The sequence below is a fragment of the Eutrigla gurnardus genome (assembly GCF_963514095.1).
Source record: "Eutrigla gurnardus genome assembly, chromosome: 5".
Lineage (NCBI taxonomy): Eukaryota > Metazoa > Chordata > Actinopteri > Perciformes > Triglidae > Eutrigla > Eutrigla gurnardus.
The window spans coordinates 6,544,557-6,560,446 of record NC_139919.1 but is presented as its reverse complement, the minus strand read 5'-3'; the positions used below and the strand labels follow the sequence as shown (position 1 = coordinate 6,560,446).

Sequence of the window (15,890 nt, the reverse complement as noted above, 5' to 3'; positions counted from 1 at the left end):
CACACACATGCACACTTCATAAATCAGCTTGTTATCCAGCAAACATCAGTGTCAGGCCACGGATTCCTCTCTCCCTCTCTCTCTCAAACATCTCTAGGTCTCTCTATCTTTCTCTTTACTTTTATCTTTCCGTCTCTCACCACAAACACACATGCAATCAAATAGCACCAACCCCCCCTTATCCCACTTCAGTCTCCGTTTGGTTTTACCCCTCTTTCCACCCGTCCATCACCAGACAGGAAGTGGGTGCATTAGCGGAGTGAAGACAGCCTGATGGAATTAACGTCCATTATCGGCCCATATACAGGATAGAAAGCAGGATGAAAGAGGTAGGAAGAGTTGTAGTAGAGCTGAAACGATGGATCTCATCACACCCAGATTTGTCTCTCCAGAGTAAAACCATAGACAACATGCTTGTGTTGTCCTTGAGGGCAGTTTCGACAAGAGGCAAACACAATGCCACTGGCTGCCAAATGTTGCAAACACACCCTGAGACTAACCTCCTTCCTGAAAAGCTTGTGTTTTTCTATATTTTTCATATTGTTGACAAAACCATAAACAACAATAGTCGTGTCCCAAAGTCCTTTGAAGATGGCTAAGGAAGAACTGAAATGAGACGGTCTGGTCGACAGATGACTTCCTGTTTACGTCACCGTCACCGCCCCCTTTGCCTTCCCGTCACCATGCAACCAGTTGTGGTTGACAAGAAAGAGCATAGAAGAGGTAACTAATGAATGGCCCCGATCACAGCTCGCCTCCTGGGTAGACAGGGCGGGGTTCATGACTTACTGGAAAAAAGATATAGTTCATCCTGATTAAAAACCACTAATATCACTTTCATTGTATATTGCTGCCACATCTACCGCCATGAAAACAGGAGAGAAGTAGTTCAGTAGTGAAGCCCGCCTCTTGCTCCATTGATTAGCTGCCTGGGCCATGTGACACTGAGAGTGTCCTCTGTGCCTGATGTCGAAAAAAAGACGTGCAACGCAAAAGGGCAGCTGCCCTAGCATAGGAGAACAATGGTTTTGTTGCTGACTAAAAGCTAGGGAAGCGTGGGGTTGGGCTGTGAAGGGTCCATGAGTTGGATCCTCCGAATCTGGGAAAAGGTCTTATTTCTAGTCAACATTTGAAGGAGTCTTTGAAAAAGAATGGACATGTCTCAGCTGCTGTCACCCATTCAGTCTTCAAATGAAGGACGCTGGTTTGGGACACAGCTAATTCATCAGCCCGTCTCTTTCTGATCTTTGCCCAAATCCATCGCTTCCAACTGAAGACGCAAATCTTTAAAAACACCTCACGGATATATAGTTTGATTCTTATTATAAATAAAACTAACAGGAAATAGTACATTTGTTTGGGACTATTTACCACATTACATACACTTGTGAGTATAAAAAACTGACATTCCAATAGAACTAAAGGACATGTTAAACACGTGGTTAACGAACAAAAAACAAACACTACTAAAGTACTTGGTTCACACGGGATCTTATAGCAAGTGGACTCGTTTGAAAATAATGTGTGATAGGTCCAGGGACAACGTAATCAATGACAAGTACTTGTGTTTGGCTAGTCTCTTCATAGGATTTTTGAGGTTAAGATAGAATAAAAAAATATTTTATTAGAATATTATTATTATTATTTAAAAGATGTAATAATACATTTGCCCATTTGTTTATTATTATTGTGAAATCTGCCTAAAAAGCACTTTAAAGGGAGGGAAATTAATTGTTGAGAGTGCAACTGAATAATAAAAAAAATAAACATCAAACTGCCAAGTTTTTACTTTGAAGTTGCAGCCATTTTAATGTTCTTCAAAAAGACTTCTTTAGTTCTCTAAATGACGAGGAAGGCATCTTTACTAGGAAGCGTTTTCTAGTTGAGCAACAATGTCATCATTGTGTACTGAGGCGGCGGCAGCCAACGTCCTCCGCTCCACTTTATCACAGAAATATACACATGATGATAAATCGCCACGTTTCAGAAGACAGATTGCAGCGAATCAAAATGTGCGTGTAGATTTCTGGTAGATGGAACAACAGTCCGAACACGAGTCACACGTCATGAGCATCCAGATTATACCTGGATTATGTCCAGATTACCATACATGTGGATAATCCACCGATAAAAGCAAGGTTGGAAGATGCAGAACACAGTGGGAACACACAACCACTTCTGCAGAAGCACTCTGGCCACATGTTGTTTAAGTGCTTCGCCACAAATAGCAACCACTGAGTTGCGAGAGCAGCGGCGGCTGAGCGGTGATGATGTAATCTGCTGTGAGACAATCTCATTCTGATGGCTGTATTTTTATCTAACTTTAAAATAAGCAAATAATATTGGCAGTATGTTTGGAGGCAGCTAATGTTATTTTGTGACAACACAGGATATTGCTTTTCAGAAGGATGAATTTAATTTTCATGTGCAAAAAGTAGTAATAAAATTCCGATCGGACTATGCGGAGACGTATCTAGCAGCTGAGGGTAAATAAACCGTGATCAAATGTGTCGAGCCGGTCTAGGAGGATCAGATAGAGGATGTGTTGGAGGCCAGCCAGTGTGTTCCTGTAGCTATTCATCAATCTGTCTGCAGCACTTGAGATGTGACCGATCACTAATCAGTCACACAGCCGATGATCAATACAGTCTGCAGCAGTGAGGACGACACAGAAATAACGAAATGGCGTGGAGACAGAAGAGTGAAGTGACCTGCAGAGCTGGAGCCCAACGACGCCGAGTCACCGCTTCAAAACTAACTCATTAGAAAAACATGCTGCTGTTTGCATCATTAATGCTTCATTTCATGTTAATATGTAATTAGTGCAGCTGCAGACGTTATATTAACTCTGCTCTCCACTAAAAAAATAAAAATAAGAATATATAAATAGACCAGTTACAGGCTTTAACCACTGAATTAAAACTGTTATCTAAATGTCTGGTAGTCGGAGTTGATATTCAAACAGGATCACGGCCGTTTCAGAGCGGCAGGTGTTTCAGGTTCACCACTGATCGTGTTAACTGGTGACTTTCAGCTCATAGTAACTTCAGTAAATGGCTGGCGTACCCTGTCAGTGAATATTTCACAGAAAAATGAAGGAGGAGCTTACTGCTTTTCCCCCTTCAAACCTAAAACAATTCCGTAGATTTAAATAATGTCCTCTGGAACGTTCACAGACGCTACCTTGAAAACGGTAGCGTCTAACTTAACTAAAGTACACAAAAATGAATTTCACTGTCAAACTTGCCTTACAGTCTGCATAATTCATTTTTATTATGTTTTGCCACTGAAATGTGACAAAGGTTTCTTCAAATTCAAAAATTAAATGAATGTCTTCGTGGGGCTAGCGGAGGTTCTTTCTCCCGCAATTCAATGTTTAATTAAAAATACAACCCTTCATATTAAAACGGTACACTGGCCCATATTTCACAGACATTTTAGAGTGTAGATAGTAAACAGATGTATTTAAAATTGATTTAAGTCTTTTACAAGGACACCTACATGTTCTGTTGGTGTTAAACGGTCGCTACGAGCAACCACGGATGCATTCTTCTGAGAGACACCAGTTATCACGGTCACCGGTTAAACCCAAACACCAGCTGTGTCTATAAATGTGTTGACTGCCACTGGACTGTCCTGATGTTTGGTGTAAAGGTGAACACGGATAACGGAGGTGGATCATCTCATGACTTGAAGCTCGTAACGTCTTGTTGGTGTAACGTTACATGACAAATAGATTTTTATATGTGGGCACTTAATATTAACATATTCTACACACTTGATTTTGTTCGCAATAAATTGAGTTCCACATCAATCAATCCTGTTTTCTTTCTGACTTTTTTTTTTTAGATAATTCATCATTTTCGTCGTATGTTTCCCTCACACTGGTCCGTCTGACATGGTTCCGGTCCGTCTGACATGGTTCCAGTTTGTCTGACATGGTTCCAGTCTGTCTGACATGGTTCCGGTCTGTCTGACATGTTACTGGTCCGTCTGAAATGGTTCCAGTCCGTCTGACATGGTACTGGTCCGTCTGACGTGGTACCGGGCTGTCTGACATAGTACCAGTCCTTCTGACATGGTTCCAGTCTGTCTGACATAGTTCCAGTCTGTCTGACATGGTACTGGTCTGTCTGACATGTTACTGGTCTGTCTGACATGTTACTGGTCCGTCTGACATGGTACTGGTCTGTCTGACATGGTACTGGTCTGTCTGACATGTTACTGGTCCGTCTGACATGGTACTGGTCTGTCTGACATGTCACTGGTCCGTCTGACATGGTACTGGTCTGTCTGACATGTTACTGGTCCGTCTGACATGGCACTGGTTGGTGGTGTAAAAAAGGTTGGGGACCACTGGTGTAAGGGATTGTTTACAAACTGTAAAAGGCTCTATAAACAAAATAAAATGTGTCAGACTAAAATCAATAGAATGTTTAATGCATTTTGGAAAGAAAAGTACTAAACAAAAAAAGTCAGCAGTTTTCTTTTGTGTATATATTGATATTATAATGAACTGGGAGACTTTGCTTGGCTTATCGTAGCTATAAAGGTTTACATTTTGAATCATACAGAGAAAAGAGTGAAGTGTATCTGTAGTGGTGTGTTAATCTCCAGAAGAGTAGCTGTAATCTGTTGACCTCTCTGTGCTGGTACAACACACACACACATACTCACAGGGAGAGAGAGACACACACACACACTTCCTGGGGAAAATACCTGCAGCTAAAACATGTTTGACCATCAAAGTGGAAGATTGTACAACACTACCATCACCACACGCATGCACACACACATGCACACACACACACACACACACACACACACACACACACACACACCATAACCCTGACCTCATTCCACTGTGTAAGAGGAGAAACAGCCAATAACACACTCTCTGCTGCTCTCTATCACTATCACACACACACACACACACACACACACACACACACACACACACACACACACAGGGTGGTAGTAGCCTGTGGGCGTGCGAGCAGCTGTGAATAATTGTGTTTACAGATGGCATACGTACGACCTGTGGGTTGAGAGCGAGAGAAACAGTGCTCACAAAAGAAGACATGGATGACATTTCCACTGAACCTCTTTCCTTTCTGTTTTTTTGCCAGTTTCAACTATTTCACTTCAGTTAGCTTAATTGGTCACAACCAAAGCAGCACAAAGAACATCATCATTAAAACATTGGGTGAGAGATACCCGAAAGCAGGTAAATTAAGTGTATTAATTATTGTTGGAGGGAAAAAGAGCTTTAAAAATAAAACAGCCAACAGCTACACTAGTTCAAGAAGGCAGTCTGCCAAATATCTATGACAATGTGGTGGTTTAATTGTCAGAGTGGACAATTAAACCACACAAGTGTCGGCATGTATGCCTTGAAAAAAATAAGAAATGTTCTTAAAACATTTAGAAGATATGTTAGAATGTGAGGATCTTTTCTGAAATGATTTCCCGTATAAAACTGTGGTGTCCAGTTTCTTATGCATCTTTTATTTGTATTATTATTTTTTTTGTTGTATTTGTTTATATTGTGATGACTATTCAAGGAGTTTTGGTTGGATAATATTTTGTACTGATTTGTGTTTGTTTTTCATTATAGTTTGAAATAATGTTATAATTAGCTAGTGGGGCTATTCTGGATTGTAAGGGAATACAGGATTGAAATAAAACACATGTCGATAACAACACAAAAATCATAATGTGTTTAGTTCCTGCTTATTGTTCTTATTTTATGCCAAACTGGATTAAGATATGTCTAAAGTAAAGCATAGAGTATAATTCAGTGGGTTCAGTGATTCACTGAAAAGCTACAGCTCACGATAAGGCTACTACTAGATAGAAATACTTAAAGGGATAGTTCGGAATTTTGGACATAAGATCTATTTTTCAAGTGAGCCGGTGTGTTTGAGACGTCTGGAGACGTTTTCAAGAAATTTCATTCAGTTCTTCTAGTTGCCGAGTTCGCTTATGCTATGTCTAGCGCAAGTCAATGGTTCTAGTTAGACAGGCATTAAAAACAGTCTTGCCCACTCCACAGTGCACCCGAGGCAAATCAATTAAAACACTAGACTGTCGATGTACATATCTGTGTTGATAGAATAATATTTGAAACAAAACTAACCTTGCATCGCATGAATCATCCATTTGAGGAACTAGTTTCTCAGCAGCAGCGGAATTTTACTTTGCTCCATCGGACACAAAACTCTAAGACGTGCCGCCCGAAATACTGCCCGTAAATAGGCAATCGAACCAGGCCAAACTGTCGGCACTTATACCCCCAAGGCTGTGTGAAAAGCCCTCGGAGCTCACTCAAACACCGGGCAGCCCACGGCCACGCGAAGCAACAATTACGCACCGCAAACCCGGACCACTGCTCCGTCCGGAGAACCGTAAACCCTCAGACGCGTTGCGGGGATTCCCTCCGGTAAATAGACACATGAACACCGCCGAATAGTCGGGCCTCGTGCCCTCAGAGCTGGGCGAAAAGCCCTTGGGCCGCAGACCAACACCGGGCAGCGGGCGGCTCCACGAATCCACACATGCGGACTCTCCGTCGGACTCAACTCTAAGACGCGCCGCCCGAAATACTGCCCGTAAATAGGCAATCGAACCGGGATGAATTGTCGGGACTCATGCCCTCAGACCTGGGTGAAAAGCGCTTGGAACACCGGGCAGCCCACGGCCACACGAACCCACAATTACGCACCGCGAACCCGGACCTCTGCTCCGTCCGTAGACCCGTAAACCCTTGGACGCGTTGAGGGGGATTCCCTCCTGGCACCACCAGTCTCCGTTTGTTCGGTCCGGGTTCTGAGCTCCAGAGGGGGCTATCTCGGTCTCCACAGACGCTCGCATTCTGTCCTTTGAGCATCCCTCTCGCGCAATTCTTCCTCTGTATATATTCAGGCTCGTACAGGTATGGTTGGGTTTGGGTGGAAATAAACTCCTCATCAGAGTCTTCAAAAGTTTCAGTATATTCTCCAAAAGTGGCCATTTCTGTGAGATTGAAGAAACTAGCACTGCAGGCTACTCTGCGTCTGTAGCAATGACAGCAGGTAAACAAACTATTATAGAACCGGTAACTTATAAGTGCTAGGTGATATCACTCCACCGCTGCCATAGCCTAGGAAGTATGACACGCTGCTGCTGCTGCTGAGATATAAATCCTTAAAAATGAAGGTTGGTTTTATTTCAAACATTCTATCAACACATATGTACATCGATAGTCTGCCGTTACAATGGATTTGCCTCGGGTGCACTGTGGAGTGGGCAAGACTGTTTTTGTGCCTGTCTAGCTAGAACCATTGACTTGCGCTAGCCATAGCCTAAGCGAACTCGGCAACTAGAAGAACTAAATGAAATTTCTTGAAAACGTCTCCAGACGTCTCGAACACCGGCTCACTTGGAAAATAAAATTCCGAACTATCCCTTTAAGTAGTGATGTCCAAATGAAGCTTCGTGAAGCATTTTCTTTATTTTCTGAGCCCAAAAGATGGCGCTCTCTGTTCAACAAAGGGTTGAAAGCAATGGAAATATATCGGCCTTCAACCCTTTGTGGAACAGAGAGCGCCATCTATTGGGCTCAGAAAATAAAGAAAATGCTTCACGAAGCTTCATTTGGACATCACTACCTTTAAGTAAACATGCTAGCGTCAAGTTAAATAGAAACCAACATGGATGATTCCCTGCTGTGCTATGATTAGCTAACATGATGATGTAAGTTTGCCAACAACAACAAGATGCTAACTGGTTTTAACACAGGTGTGTAGCATATTAGCATTGTTCACTGTTTTTTAACAGACAAAAGGCGACAGCTAACACAGCTAACAAATAATAATAAACTACATGCAGTCAACAATAAGCTTTTTACGACTTGTAAAAGACAACATTTTAACGTCATGTATGTGAGCAATAGTGCCTTCCAGTGTTTCAGTGGGTAAAAATACACAACCGCGATCAAGTTAGCATCAAAGACAGTATTATGAAAACATAACAGCTTTATTACCTAGATTTGAGTATTTCTGTGGCCAACATCTGTACATTTGTGGGTCGTTTTTGTTCATAATAAACTGGCTTTAAACATATCAAGAGAAAAGTGTTATTTTTCTGCGTGTTTAAGACACCCTTTTTATCATATTAGCATCATTCACACATTCTTATTTGCCAAAAGGCTGCAATGGCGAGCTAAAAATAATGAACTACATTCGGGCAACATTTTTACTACTCCATTTCTACATTAAAACAGGAAAAATAAAAGACAATATACTAATTTCATGGTGTGCCAATATAAAAATCTTCCATTGTTTCTACTGTTAAGTTACACCAAAGCTAATTAATCTGTATTATGAAAACAACACAGATGTACTACCCAGATTTCAGTATTTCTCTGACTAACATTACGATAATACATGCCAACAATATTTGTACATTTAATCACAGCAAGTTTGTTTAAGATTAAACTGGCATCAAACACATCAAAAGTAAAGCAGAAAGCATGTTTGTGTATGCTTTGTCATGTTAAATCTGTGGTTTGATGTAGCATTGTTAGCGTCAATTACACCTTAAAAATACTCATGTTTCATTTTCAGTTTTACAGTTTTTACATCAAAACAATCATGGTCAAAGTGATGTTTGTGTGTGTGTTGTGTTAGACAGCCAGGTGCATTATTACAGTGATGTAGCATCATCAGTGTCTCTGCTAACATGCTACAGCTAGCTGGCTCTCATTCCCATAAACCTGGACATGTTTTGAAAGCTGCCACCCTTCAACTGATAAACAGGGAAAGACATGCAAACCTCAACATGCTAACGTGATGATGACAGGCTGGTAAAATACTAACTGAAGAGAAAACCGCGGGAGTGATCCCTCTGTGGATCTATAAGTGGAGCTGATGGAAGGTTGGACTCAGTATGATTTACATAATTGGGATGTTAATTTGTTAAGCTGTGGGACTTGATTATGTTGCATATTGATTGTGTTGTGCTGCTGTGAGGTCACATACCCCCTTTAACGAAAGGTATACACCGCGCAGGGAATTGTGGGAGTCTGATTAAAAATGCAACATTAATATTCCTGCTGACATGCTGCACTTTTGACGTTTGTGTGTGTTATGAAGAGTGTGTGAAAACCAGCAGTGTGTATTGCTATTTCAGTGTGTGCTCCCATTCAGGGCGGATAAATGGATGGAGGAGGTGAAAAGAGAATAAGAGGGAGGGGAAACTCCACCTGGTCTTACCGTTCTCCGGGTGCTCCATCTCGCCGATGCTGCCGTCAGGCGTGGTCCGCTCATAGTGGTCCTCCGGCAGCGCCAGGGGCCCGATCCGCGGCCCCGACGACGACTTGGAGCTGGGCGTCTCTGACTCCTCCAGGCCACTGTCATAGTAGCTGTGCTGGGAGGCGTCCTGCAGGTCCTGCCCCTGATTGGCCGTAGAGAAGGTCACTCGGCGATGAGGGGGCTGTGAATGGCAGAGAGCGAGAAAAGGAAGCAGTCAGTTTCTCAAACAGTAAAAAGTCATCATGACACTTTAATTTACAGTGAACAATTGAGATGGTTTTATTAGAGATCAGTTTGATGTGATGCAGATGAAGCTCTTTAAATGATTCAAGACATTAAGTAAAAATAACTTTAAAGAAGTCGTTTAGATGGTGACTGGAACATACACTTTGCATAACTTTCATCACTTTGCACTCAAAGTTCTTCAACACACCGATTTGATTTCTCACTTTAATTTTGCTCCTCAAACCACAATCAGTCACTTTCAACTGATCAGCACAGATGTAATTTCATTGTGCTTTTTTGTCATCTTATTTAATTCTACATCATCTCATCTAATCTTATATTAACTTTATTTCAAAAACAGTTAAACAAAGACACTGACATTCATCTATGGCCAGCGCCCAACAGTGCGTCACAGCCACACATCTGAAGAGTCAAATCAACTTTTTAAATTTAAAAGAATAATGAAGTGAGGAAATATTCTCAGTGAAGGCCGTCTTGATGTGGTTTTCCTTGAAACTGACAAGACGTGATTGGATTCATCAAGTGGTAGTTGATATAAACTTCAAGTTTCTTAATTTAACAGAAGAAATGCAGGATAAAAACGAATGAAAACCTGCAATATAATGTTTTTGAAATAAAATGCACAATATCATCTTTTCATCTCACCCTGTAGACGTACATTTTATCAGATATACATACAGCTATGAAATTCAATACTAAATGAACGTCCCTGGTTCACATTTAGCTTTCTTTCATGGAATTTCCATTCCAGTCTCACGGCAGTTTATGAAAAAGTAAAAAAAATGCAAAATATTGTCGTCTAAACCGTTGGTTTTGTCATCTAAACCTAATGTTGGTTTTGTTGTCTAAACCTAACGTTGGTTTTGTTGTCTTAACCCAACGTTGGTTTTGTTGTCTAAACCCAACGTTGGTTTTGTCGTCTAAACCTAACGTTGGTTTTGTTGTCTAAACCCAACGTTGGTTTTGTTGTCTAAACCCAACGCTGGTTTTGTTGTCTAAACCCAACGTTGGTTTTGTTGTCTAAACCCAACGTTGGTTTTGTCGTCTAAACCCAACGTTGGTTTTGTCGTCTAAACCCAACGTTGGTTTTGTCGTCTAAACCCAACGTTGGTTTTGTCGTCTAAACCCAACGTTGGTTTTGTCGTCTAAACCCAACGTTGGTTTTGTTGTCTAAACCTAACGTTGGTTTTGTTGTCTAAACCCAACGTTGGTTTTGTTGTGTAAACTTAATGTTGGTTTTGTTGTCTAAACCCAACGTTGGTTTTGTTGTCTAAACCTAACGTTGGTTTTGTTGTCTAAACCTAACGTTGGTTTTGTTGTCTAAACCCAACGTTGGTTTTGTTGTGTAAACTTAATGTTGGTTTTGTTGTCTAAACCTAACGTTGGTTTTGTTGTCTAAACCCAACGTTGGTTTTGTTGTCTAAACCCAACGCTGGTTTTGTTGTCTAAACCCAACGTTGGTTTTGTCGTCTAAACCTAACGTTGGTTTTGTCGTCTAAACCCAACGTTGGTTTTGTCGTCTAAACCCAACGTTGGTTTTGTCGTCTAAACCCAACGTTGGTTTTGTTGTCTAAACCTAACGTTGGTTTTGTTGTCTAAACCTAACGTTGGTTTTGTTGTCTAAACCCAACGTTGGTTTTGTTGTGTAAACTTAATGTTGGTTTTGTTGTCTAAACCCAACGTTGGTTTTGTTGTCTAAACCTAACGTTGGTTTTGTTGTCTAAACCTAACGTTGGTTTTGTTGTCTAAACCCAACGTTGGTTTTGTTGTGTAAACTTAATGTTGGTTTTGTTGTCTAAACCCAACGTTGGTTTTGTTGTCTAAACCTAACGTTGGTTTTGTTGTCTAAACCTAACGTTGGTTTTGTTGTCTAAACCCAACGTTGGTTTTGTTGTGTAAACTTAATGTTGGTTTTGTTGTCTAAACCCAACGTTGGTTTTGTTGTGTAAACTTAATGTTGGCTTTGTTCTGTAAATAGACCTGTATTTCTGGCCCACTCTTCTAGTCTTTTCGACTCCTCAAGGCACTTCACACTACATTCAGTCTATTTACCCGTTCACACGCATTCACACACTGATGGCAGAGGAGCCGCCTGCACATCAGGATCTAAGTCATAAAAAAAAACATAAAAAAATGGTGTGTAACAATACTACAAATTAAAATAAATTGGTTTAAAAGTCCATCTATACTAATCAGTGGATTTCATTTTTGTGATTTTTATTTCACAAACTGCTGTGAGACTGTATTGAGTCATAAAATGCCTGAAACTAATAATAATTGTTAGTGTCACTGTTATTTATGTATATTCTGTTTTTTAAATATGAACCTGATTACTGTACTGTGTGTTTGTTTTTTCTCTCAAAAACACTTCATCCCTCCATTTGCTGTTTGTTTCTGGGTGTGAAGGCGAACCATCTGACTGTGTTTGATGGTTTTTGTAATTTGAATGCAATTAGCCTCCATATAGCGCTGCAGGGACGCCGGACGCTACACACACACACACACACACACACACACACACACACACATTGTGCAAACACATCGAGTGCTGCCAAACATACGGTGTCCTAATTCAAAGACACACAAAGGACAGTCAAACATTTCAATCACACACACACAGACCGACAGCTGACCGGCCCAGGCAGATAAAGAGCAGCATCCCTGGCTCGCCAGATACTCTGTCACCATGGCAACTGGGCACTGTCACGACCCTGTACCATTAAAACCAGCAGATCAGCGCTCATCACACCGAAACAGACTGGGCTCTTTTTTAATTCCCTTATCTTACTTTTTTAAAGCAGCTTTTTCTTTGTTGCCGAAGCAGCTGCTGTCATTTCACAAAAAGTGTTTATTGAGCAGGGATTCAAACCAGCAACCAAACTGCCTGTCAGACTCGCATCCTATAATGCCTCAAGCTTTAACTTCTGCTTCAACTTGCAAACTATAGCTGTTGTTTTCTCTGCATTTAAAAAATATGAGGGTTTTAAAAAATATCTGTAACTTTGCAGGAAAAACAACCAGAAATAATGTGACCATGATGGAAAATATCCAAACCTCAAAGCACAGCAGAGCTCTCCTTTAAATTGAGTGGACAATGTGCTGTGGAGGCATCAAAAGCCCCAAATCCCTGCTGCTTCAGGCAACAGGCTCCCGGCCAGGTAAACACATTCAAATGCACCGTAATAACTGACTCCAAGTACTCACACTCCCTGTCTTTCTTCCAGACCCATTACGTAGTGCTATAAAACTGCAATTCGAAAATTTCCCTTTTCTGGGTGCGATTTTCCCACAACCCAAAAAGATATTTCAGAGCGTTGCATGAAGGCAACATAGTGCACACAAACACTTCAGGAAGACGACTCGTTAATCACCATCTCAGACATCAATCAATCAGCTGCTCCTCTCGCTTCCACATGCTAAAATCCAACCTGAGCGATTCTGATGCCGACTCATGATAAAGATGGAAAAAAACCTCCCTACACTACATCTTATATCTGTGCTCCATATAGTCATGAAGTATCTTCTCGTTATTGAAATGAGATTCCCAGCTAACATTTGTCACACCAATTGATCTGTGTCTGGACCGGGGAAAAAAGGAATCGGTGTGCTCATCTCTTTAAAATACAGATATTCACCCGTTTTTGCTTAAATTTCAATTCAGCTGGTTCTGGGTTGGCTCCATCCTCCAGTAAAGACTGGTTTCAGGTCTGCTTCCAGTCCCTCAGCTGGACTACGGTGATAACATTTACAGATTGGCTTATCCCACTACTCTGGCCTCAGTTGACCCACTTCATCATTCTGCTTTGAGTTATATATCAATCTCAGGCTACAGGACTCATCTCAGTCACTGGTTGCAGGAAGCAGCAACTGTATATGTCCGAGGCGGATTACCCATAAACATAAGGTCTAAGTTTGAAAAATTGTAGAACAATTAATTGGCTTTAAGGTGCCACCTGGATAAAGGAGTCCCTGTCTCCTATAAAATTATGTTCCCATACAACTAAAATACACTTTCAATTATATTTTCAGTGAAACATCTTCTTTTTCCAGACTAAATGGTCAGTTTCCAACAGATGGAAACATGGTTCACAAATAAAATGCAACAAAAATACATCTTCTCTCTCTGTGTTAATTGACCCGTCCACCACCCAGACCTCCTCCCCGTGTGCATTAAAGAGGAACTCATTTGTGATACGTCAAGAGCCAGCCTACATTATGAATTATGTATTTTTTCTTGGATTATATTTGCTTCTAATGCATCGCTAATTAGTTTCAAAGGAGTTTTTTGTCCTAATGCTGCAGAAATGATAATAGAATAGGTAATGTTTAGCTGAACATGTCTTCACATTTATCCACTATTTTCGGCCATCTTGGGAGGACGATGACAACGTTAGCAGGCTTTATTCAGTGTGATGGAAAGGAACCAAATCTATCACTCTGAGCTCTGGTTTGCAGTGTTGTATAAAGTACCCAAAAGCCATACTTGAGTAAAAGTAAAAGTACCTTACTGGAAAATTACTCAAGTAAAAGTGAAAGTTGCCTGCTAGAATATTACTTGAGTAAAAGTAAAAAAGTAGCTTGTATTTACTGTACTTAAGTATCAAAAGTAAAAAGTACTGTTAATAAAACGCAATCAGAAATTTGCCCACTCACACACTCCTTCGTGGCCACAGGTAATACTAAACATAGCGATTTCAGCTGCATGATTTAAAAGCTAACTTATTAATAACACTACCACTATGTAAATTAGTCTGACTGTCATCATCAGATGGTTTGCTATATCAAAACTTGGACTCTCCAAACACAGGTACGGTCTCCAATAACACCAGAAAAAGACAGACAGATCATTCAATAACCCAGGAGTTCAGTTTTTGGCTAGCAGAGGCCAAGCCCACTCACGTTAGACCACGGAGACGCTCAGGGGCCGAGGGGCAGTAAAAAACAAAAACAAACAAACAAAAACGCAATCCTCGACTGTATAGTTTCACTGCGTGGAACAACACACTCTTTGCTTCACCATTAAAGTCTATTGACAGCAGAGCCGGAGTGGGACTCATTTTCAGCCCTGGAGTTTCATACCTCAGACCGGCCCACTTTAGATCACGACCTATTATATTAAAAATAATGTAATTATAACTTTACATGTTAAGCATACAATAGCGCACTGTTCTCTAAAGCCTTGTAATTCCGTGTATTTTCACACAGCCTTGTGGGCACAAGTGCCCATAGTTCGGCCGTGTTCAGCTGTCTGTTTCCCGGCTGCTGGTTTGCGTGCGGCGCGTCTTGGCGTTTCGCGTTCGACGGAGAGTCCGCCTGTGTGGACTCTTGTGGACCTGGGCGGGCCGGTGTTTGACCGATGTCCGCGGGCTTTTCAGCCAGCTCTGAGGGTGATAGTCCCGACAGTTCGGCTGGGTTCTTGTGTCTATTTACCTGCGGGAATCCCCGCAACGCACCCGAGTGTTTTACGTGTGTACGGACGGAGCAGAAGTCCGGCTTCGCTGTGCGTAATTGTGGCGTGGCGCGGACCTGGACCGGCCGGTGCTTAAGTGAGCTGCACGGGCTTTTCACACAGCCTTGGGGGCACAAGTGCCCATAGTTCGGCCGTGTTTAGCTGTCTGTTTCCCGGCTGGTTTGCGTGCGGCGCGTCTTGGCGTTTCGCGTTCGACGGAGAGTCCGCCTGTGTGGACTCTTGTGGACCTGGGCGGGCCTGTGTTTTAGTGAGGACCGCGGGCTTTTCACCATGGTCTGGGGGCATCAGGGCCGAGAGTTCGGCTGGGTTCTTGTGTCTATTTACCTGCGGGAATCCCCGCGACGCATACACGTGATACCCACTCCACTCAGTGCCATGACTGAACACCGGCACAAAAATAAATAAAAATAATAATTGAACACCGGCCCTCGCGGCCCAAAAGTCAGACCGGCCCACCGGGAATTGTCCCGGTCCTCCCGATTAGCCACTCCGGGCCTTATTGACAGTAACACTATGCTGGTTGTTTCAGCAGCAGGTTCAGTCACCGATTCAGTCACCTCCTCCATCTCTGACATTTTGCTTCTCTGTCTTCCTCCTTCTCTTCAAGTAGGCTAACATTAGAGACCCGACTTGTCTGAGACTACTACTAGCATGACAATGCGACCATTAATTTGAAATTTGGCCGCTGATTTCATCCGCCGCACAACGGGGTAAACCAATGATAACGTCTTGCGGTCTGTATCTCCCAACATCATTGGCTACTAGTCCCACTACAACAAAACAAAGATTGTCCATTGGCTGTCACGTTCCTTCTTATTTTGTAACGAGTAACGAGGATGCTCAGGTAAATGTAATGGAGTAAAAGTACTGATTTTTTTCGG

The 15,890-nt window shown here is 41.8% G+C and overlaps 1 protein-coding gene across 1 annotated transcript in view; it reads right to left on the bottom strand.

The window, feature by feature from the left end:
- LOC311013290 (protocadherin-9-like) overlaps positions 1-10,199 on the bottom strand; it is a gene marked incomplete at its 5' end in the record, with an annotated part of 95,014 nt that extends 84,815 nt beyond the window's left edge. The window contains 2 exons of the mRNA XM_084009342.1: positions 9,255-9,474; positions 10,185-10,199. Of these exons, the coding sequence (XP_083865468.1) occupies positions 9,255-9,474; positions 10,185-10,199 (235 nt within the window). The remainder of the gene's footprint in view (positions 1-9,254; positions 9,475-10,184) is intronic.
- Between the last annotated feature and the right edge of the window lie 5,691 nt (positions 10,200-15,890).